Consider the following 8,913-nt stretch of genomic DNA (forward strand, 5'->3'; position numbering starts at 1 on the left):
TCTTAATCTGAATGTTCAGATTTAGAGGAGTATCTGACATACAAGCAATTTGTGGAGCAGTGAAAGATAAATCCCTTATTGTGGAGTTAAGCATTAGTTATAGTGTTGACCCCACCCTTAGCCCAGTGCCTTGACCCACTTACTTCCCAGCTCCACCCTCCACCAGGATAACCCTTCACATCTTCACAGGCTACTCCACGGCATATAACAACACCAATATATGCAAAATCAAAAGCCAACCTAATTGTCAGTGGAGTAAAACTAAAGGCATTCCCCCTTGTGAATAGGGACCAGGCAAGGATTCCCACTATTACCACTCCTATTCAATACTGTATTGGAAATACTTGCTGTGATAATAAAACAAGAGAAGGAAGTAAGAGTCATTCAAATCAGCAAAGAGGTGGTAAAACTATTGCTATACAAGATAATATGATAATGTACACAAAAAACTCCAAAGACCCAAAAAAATATTGTTAGACCCAGTAAATGAGTTTAGTAGAGTGATGGGGATACAAGATCAGAAGACTCAACATTGTGAAAATGATAATCATACAAAAAACAATGTACCACATGTTCAATGTAATCCCAATACAGATAATAAACTCATTCTTGAGATAGAAAAGGCAATTTGTAGTTTTATTTAAAAAGGGGGGAAGAAAACCAAATAAGCAAAGCTCTTCTGAAAAATAAAAGTGAAATGGGAGGCAAAGCACTCCCTGATCTCAAAACCTATTACACAGCCCCGATAACCAAAACAGGATGGTATTAGTAAAACAGACACTTGGACCAATGGGACAGAATCAAGAAGCCAGAAATCAAACCCTTTCCCTATAGTCAATTGGTATTTGACCAAGATACAAAACTTATCAAGTGAGTAAATGATAACTTCTTTAATAAATGGTACTGTCAAAACTATACAGTTTTTCAGAAAACTAAAACAGACTCCACATCTCACACATACACAAATATCAACTCAAGGTGGATCAGAGATCTAGGGGTAAAGCCCCTAATCATACGGATCATAAGAGACAAAATGGTACCAGACTTAGAAGCTCTGGTCCATAGCATAAAAAGGCCTGCATATATAAGAAAAAAATGGAGAACCAGGAGAGGATAAAATTGATAAATGGGATTCCCCATCAAAACCTTTTCCAATAGCTTGACAAGAAATCTACAAACTGGGAAAAACATTTGGTATTGACATTTCAGACTAGGGTCTGATAAATAAAGTTTACTATAAGAACTCCATGCTAAAAAAAAATAAATAAAGACTTCCATGCTTGGAAGGGTGGAGGGACAGCCCAGGAGAGGAAGTCCCAGAGGAGATGGATTGATACAGTAACTGGGGCACGGGGGGCGAGGGTTGATGTGTCGGAATTAGTGAGACGGTTTCAGGACAGGGCAGGGTTCAGAACTGCTGTACATACAGCATCACTATGAGATGCAGGCAATTCAATGGCACATAACAACAACAACAACAGGACCTTCACAAGAAAAAGACTGATAACCCAATAACAAGAAGGGCAAAAGATATGAAAAGACTCTTGACAACAGAAGACATTCTGATGAACAACACATAAAGAAACATTCAAAATCACTGGAAATCAGAAAGATGCAAATCAAAAGAACAGTGAGATGCTACCTCATCCAAGTAGCAGTAGCAAATTTTAACAGGAAAGTAAGCAATAAATGTTGGAGAGGATGCAGAGAGATTGGAATGTTCATGCACTGCTGGTGGGACTGTAAAATGATGCAATGACTCTGGAAGACAGTTAGGTGATTCCTCAAAAAAGCCGAACATAAAAATCACATATGACGCAGCTATTTTGCTGCTAGGCATATACCCCAAAGAAATCAGAACTGAGACATAAACAGGTATATGTACACCTATGTTCACAGCACCTTTTAAAAATAGCAAGAAAATGGAAACAGCTCAAATGCCCCTCAATAAGCAATTGGATTGAGAAATTGTGGAACACTCACACAACAGTATATTATGCAGTACTAAGGGAGCAATAATTTTGTAAAATACTATATATCATGGGAGAGTCTAGAGAGCATTATGCTGAGTGAAATAAATAACTCAGTCTCATAAGGACAAATACTGCATAAGACTATTATTGTGAAAATAGGAGGATAACTGAGCAAGATAGGTATCAATGTTCAAAGGAGAAGGGGAGAAAGAGAAGGGAGCAGAAAAGTAGGAATGGTTAGTGGACAAATGAGGGTTGTGAAATAATAAGACAGTGAATAGTGACTTGAAAAGATGGGGTGATAATAGACATAGATCAATAGTAATTAATTACATGAAATACAATGTGCATGAATTATGTATAAATACAATGTACATGATTGCAACAAATGTAAATGAGTTACATGAAACACAATGTACATTAATAAAGCATAATGTATATGAATGATAATATAAAAACCAATTTAAAAAATCTGAAGGCCATGTGTTCTGTTTTATTTTGCTTTCTAAAGAACACTCTTTTATCATGCTAATAGATCATGCCCCAGCATTTCTAACACAATAATTATATGAGATTAGAGAAAACGAACTGTATATTCAAATGCATTTTCTAATTTAGAAACAAATTTCCAACTTTTTAAGAAAAAATTTTATAACAGCTTTAGTGAGATGTAATTTATGTACCATAAAACTCACTCTTTTAATTTTTTTAAATTTTATTATTTGTGTGTGTGTGTACAACCAAATCAAATCTGACTGGTACAGGAGGAAATTGTTCCTCCTTCTCTAGCAAAGCATCTGGTGGATTCGAACTGTGCACCTTTGGGACTGCAGTACAGCTTCTTGCCACTAGGCCACCAGAGCTTGCCAAAATTCACTCTTTTAACATGTACAACACAATGTGGTTTATAGTACAATAACAGATTTGTGTAACCATCACCACTACTTAATTCTGAAATATTTTAATCATCTCATGAATAAACCTGGGACCAATCAGCTGTTATTCCCATTACCCCTCTTCCTACACTCTGCAATCACACAGCCTTTCTCTGCATTCATAGACACTGGCATTCTTACCTTTGCTCTTGGAAAGGTACGTGGAACTGAGATGTGCTGTTTTTGGGTTTGCCAGAGTTTATCCTCAGAATCCACAGGGAAAAGAAATGTTTTCTGATCAAGTGCAGTTGGAAGCATCCTAAGTAAAATGCAATAAAATTTAAAGCACACATTTGCTATTCTTAAAAGCTTCTCAAATTGTAATTTTAAAGCAATGCTTTATATTTTAGATTACATCTTATAAGAAATATTATATTAGTAATTACAATAAATTAGACCAATCTAGCATTTTTACTATTATAAAACTATAGTTATTTTATTAAGCATCAAAGCTTCTAAATCTGATAAAACTACCACAGAATGAATAAAATCCTCTCTCTCTGGATGTTTATATGATTAACTGACAAAGTTACTACATGATAAGACATTTTGTGGTAGAAAAAATATGTAACTATTTTGTTCAATAAAATAAAGCATATTAATATTATGGTTCTTAAGCAGTTCATACCTACAATTTTTTAACTTTAGTTATTTTGTATAATTGTGACGTCTTATAGACTAAAGGTAGTTAAAGGTCTTCTTTATTAAGCAGTGGACAATTCCATGAGAGCAATTAAAAACATAGTTGTAAGAAAATGTATTTATATATACCATGTTATATCTAAAAGAAAAATCTAATTTGGAAGCAGGTTCTAGTTCTTTGAAATGCTAAACACAGAAAAAAATGGATAAATTATGTACACTGCATTGAGACAGATGAGGAAGAGAATAGTTTAAAAGTGATATATGATTGGGTGTTATGGTTATGACAAGAGTCCAGAATGAAGGTTGCATAGTGGAGTGTTCTTGGGGGAGATTATATACCAATGAAAGAATTTTCCTTTTACTTTTCAAGAGTGAACCCGGGGGAAGTGGTGGGCAGGGAGAAAAATGCAAACAACGAATGAATGGAAATCCAAAATCTACGTAAATGTTCATTAAAATTAATTTTAAAATGCTCAACACAATTAACATAAATAAAATGTAACTTCCAATAACTCAGTTCTTTGATTCTATTATAATACAACAAAATTATTTGTCTGAGTAGTAGAACTATTTCCTTCTAGGGGAGTACTGCTTCTCAATGTTAACCATAATTTGTTGTGATCCATAATACAGTAAAAAAGCCTTTGCATAGTTAATAAAACAATGGATATCTATCCTTCTAGTATTCTCTACTTTTCACTAAGATCTAGCCTCTAACATCAGCAATTCCCCAACATCACAACTCAAAGGCATCAATTCTTCTTCTATCATCCTTAGTACTTGTCCAGCTTCCACGTGCACAGCAAGTAATTTAAAAGATCATGGTTTGGATCAGGTGCAACTTAAGTCTTCAAACTGACATAACTTTTGAGAGGTCTCTGATAGCAGACTTGCCCAAAGCAATATATCTCCTGATCTCATGGCTCTTGGTGCTAAGGGTGTTGAGGGTGTATCCAAGCAAGATTAAAACACTGATAAATTTTAATACTTCTCCATCTATCATGATATTGCTTATTGGCTCAATGGTGATTACTTTTGTTTTCTTGATGTTGAGAATTAACTCATATTGAAGGCTTAATTGACCTTGGCAATAAACCTTTCAAATCCTCCTCACTTTAAGTAAGCAAGATTGTGTCATCTGCATAGTGTCAGGTTGTTGATGAGTCTTTCTTTGATCTTGATGCCACAGTCTTTTTCATATAGTTCAGTTCCTTGAAGAATTTGTTGTACGTATAGATTGAATAAGTATAAAGAAAAGAGTTTTCCCCTACACCTTTCCTGATTTAAAGCCATGCAATGTTCCCTTGCTTTGTCTGCTGTTTTTGGTACCATCAATTCCTTATTGTGACCCTATAAATAATAGATGAAAACCTTGCTTTATCCTGTGCCATCTTCACAACCTCTGCCATGCTCAAGTCCATTGTTGAGACAACTGTGTCAACACATCTTATTCGAGGTCTTCCTTGCTTTTGCTAATCCTCTACTTTTCCAAGCATATTGTCTTTTTCCAAGGACTGGCTCCTCCTGACATCATACATGCTCAAATTATGTGAGATGAAGTTTCAACAACTTTGTCTCTACAGCGTACTAGGATAGGCTACGGTTCATATCTGTGGGTCACAGTCAGTATGAGTCATAGCTAACTTGACAGTACCTAACAATAACAACAATAAACACCCTGATTGTACTTTCTCCAAGACACACTTGATTTTTCTTTTGAAAGTCCATGCTATTTTAATACTCTTCACCAGCATTACAATTGAAAGGCATTAATTCTTCGTTCTTCCTTATTCAATGTCCAAATTTCAAATGCACATAAATCAGAGGAATATAACACGGCTTGGATCTACTAAACTGTAGTTCATTTTCAACTGATAGTCCTGGTTTGTAACACTTTTAAAAAAAGGTCTTAACAGCAGATTTGCCCAATGCAACAGATCTTTTGATTTTTTGATTGTTGCTAACATAAAATAATTGAAAACTTCAATATTTTCTCCACCTGCCAAGATGTTACTGAATATTCCACAAACTGCCACAAGAATAAGCAAGTTTGTCTTGAAGGAAGTCTAACCAAGGTGCTCTTTAAAGATAAGAATGGTGAAACTTTGGCTCACACATTTAAGCATGTTATCAGGAGAGTCCTTGGAAAAAGTCATGTTGGAAAAGGTGAGGGTCAGTAAAAGAGAGGAAGACCCTCAACCAGATGGACTGACACAGTGAGACTGCAAGAGTGGGCTTGAACATATCAGAGATTGTGAAGATAGCACAAAATAGAGAAAGTTTCAGACAGAGGGTTGCTACAAGTCACAGATGACTAAAATCATATAACAACAACATCATAAGGTTGCCTACTGGGCCAGATATAAGGAATTTTATTTTATTGATGCTAAATTGCAGTCTGTATTTAAGGCTTTGATCTTCAGTAAGTGTTTTGAGTTTTCTTAATTTTCTACAAGCAAAGTTGTGTTATCTACATATTGTAGGTTGTTAATGTATCTTCTTTCAATCCTGACACCACATTCGTCTTCAGATATGCACACCTTTCTTGATATTAAACCTTGTATTATCCATACTGGGAAAATCTGGAGTTAGTGACCTCTTCAAATTATTGAGGAGTAATATGTCAGTTTGAGGACTAAGGTGCATCTGATTCAGGCCATGGTCTTTCCAATTACTAGTTATGCATCTGAGAGCTGGACAGTGGATAAGGATGACAGAAAAAGAATTGATGCTTTGAGCTGTGGTGTTGGAGAAGAGTACTGAACATCCCATGGATGCCCAAAAGCACAAACAGATATATCTTGGAGAAGTTCCAGCTAGAGTATTCTTTGGAAGAAGGAATAATGAGACTTCACCTCACATACTTTAGGCATGTTGCTAGAAGGGGCTACTCCTTCGAGAAGGACATGATGCTGGGAAGAGTGGAAGGTTGACAAAGAAGAGGATGACCATCAATCAGGTGGATTGATAAGATAACTGCTGCAACGGGCTCCTGTATGTCAGAAAGTATGAGATTAGCGCAGGATAGAACAGGGTTCAGATATTTTGTTCATTGGGTCACTATGAGTCATATTTGACTCGATGGCAACTAACAACAATTATCCTCTTATTCTGTCTGAACAAATGCTGTTTGGTCTACGTTCTGGTTTCATCTGAGTACAATTAAACATCCTGGAATTCCCTCCTTAAGGACCCCTTAAGCTCAAGCATAAGGGATTGGGACAGCTGGAGCTCAAGGAGGTGGAGGAGCCACTTCTCAAAGGGAAAACCTGGTTTTCCATTGAGGTACACTTTGTGGGAATCACCGCTGTTTGGCCCTAGGCCCTGTGGGTCTCCGGCCAAGAAGGAAACACAAATACACACAGGTCCTTCACAAAATATTGCCATATATAGTTACAACGACTTAACATATACTAAGAAAAGACTCACATATGTCAAGAAAGCATCAGATTGCTTCAGTTATCATGAAATAACCCAAAATAATGCATCTCCTAAAAAAGCAGATCCAGTTAATATCCCAGATAGAGAGAACCAGAAGAAATATGTTGATGTGGAGTTATTTGATCAGGTACAGAAAAAATGCAAATGATTTAAGAAGCAATTAAGAAAGCAAATACTCCAGAGACAATAGTACAAAAGAAATATATTGATGAGGAGCAACTTGAACAGCTATGGAAGAAAATGCAAAAGATGTAAGAACTGATAGTATAGATAAAGAGGTATAAGAACTTGAAAAAAAAATAATCACAAGACAAAGAGGGTACTACACAGTACTACACAGAATATTAAGACCAAAATGGCAGAAACGTCCAACACACTGGTATCACAAAAAGAAGAACTGAAGAGATGGAACAGAGAGTCAGTGAAGACAAGAGCCTCACTAGAAACATACTTGAAGAAAATTCAGAGATGAGGCATAAAGAAAATGAAGAAAACATTAGAATCATGTGGGATGTCCAACCACAAACGAATGGATTGAGAAATTATGATACATTCACAAAATGGAATACTATGCAGCACACAGGAGCAATAACTTTGTAAATTATTATCTAACTTGGGAGAGACTGGAGAGCAATATTCTGAGTGAACTAACTCAGCCCCACAAGAATAAATATTGTATTAGACTGTTATTGTGGAAGGAGTATAATGATCCAGTATGGGTGGGAGAGGCTGGAAGCAGAGGGATGTGGATGTACAGGGGAAGAGGAGATTAGTCATTGGATTGTACAATATGAGGTGTGGGGTGAGGGTAATTACAAGAATTTGTTTGAATTTGTATTAGAATTTTAAACTAGTGGGGAAAAAAAGACAGCTTGGGAAGGGGGAAAGGAGGGAGAGGGGGTAAAATGAGCAACAATGAATGAATGAAAATCTAACTTTTCTGTAAACTTTTGTTAAAATGACAATTAAAAAATATTTTTTTAAAAAAGAATCAGGTGGGATGACATCAAATGTAATAATATACATATGACTGGAATTCCAGAACAGGGGAGTGACAAGAAAATCACTGAGAAAATTATGGAAGAAGTACCAGAAGAAAACTTCTCAGGTATTTTGAAGTATGGGGAAATTCAAATTGAAGAAGCACAGTGAACACCAAATAAACTAGACTAAAAAGAAAAGCACCAAGACAAATCATAGCCAAATTCTCCAAATTAAAAGATAAGGATAGAATTCTAAAAGTAGCACAAGTTGTTGTTGTGTGTCATCGAGTCGTTTGTGACTCATAGCTGCAGTCCTTGACACAGGTAACTAGATTAAAAAATTATAAAGGTGACATCACAATAGAACCAGAGGAAATTAAATCGATACTGTCAGAACACTATGAAAATCTATACTCTGATAAATTTGAAAACCTAGAGGAAATGGACAAATTCCTTGAAACGCATGCCCTACACAGATTGACAAGGACAGATACAGAACATTTGAACAGGCCATCACAAAAGAAGATATTTTAAAGGTCATAAAAAAAATTTCCCCCAAAAAATAGTCCTGGACCAGATGGTTTCACAGCTGAATTCTACCAAACGTTCAAAGAGGAACTATCATGAATTCTACTTAAACTATTTCAAATAATTGAAAAAGCAGGAACACTCCCAGAGTCATTCATTCTATGAAGCAATCACAATCTTAATACCAAAACCATGCAAAGATATTACCAAGAAAGAAAACTACAGACCAATATCTCTCATGAATATAGATGCAAAAATCCTTAACAAAATCCTAGCCAATAGAATTCAAAAGCACATAAAAAAATAATAATCCATCATGACCAAATGGAATTCATAACAGGTATGCAAGGAGGGTTCAACATAAGAAAAACAATGCAATTCAACATATTAATAAATTAAATAATAAGA

General features: G+C 35.6%; 1 protein-coding gene across 1 annotated transcript in view; it reads right to left on the reverse strand.

The window, feature by feature from the left end:
• Positions 1-8,913, reverse strand: part of IQCH (IQ motif containing H) — a 60,760-nt gene that overhangs the window by 17,434 nt on the left and 34,413 nt on the right. Inside the window, exon 4 of the mRNA XM_006886627.1 lies at positions 3,050-3,167. Within this exon, the coding sequence (XP_006886689.1) occupies positions 3,050-3,167 (118 nt within the window). The remainder of the gene's footprint in view (positions 1-3,049; positions 3,168-8,913) is intronic.

The sequence above is a fragment of the Elephantulus edwardii genome, unplaced genomic scaffold (genome assembly GCF_000299155.1).
Source record: "Elephantulus edwardii isolate Elephantulus edwardi_28Jun2011 unplaced genomic scaffold, EleEdw1.0 scaffold00050, whole genome shotgun sequence".
Classification (NCBI taxonomy): domain Eukaryota; kingdom Metazoa; phylum Chordata; class Mammalia; order Macroscelidea; family Macroscelididae; genus Elephantulus; species Elephantulus edwardii.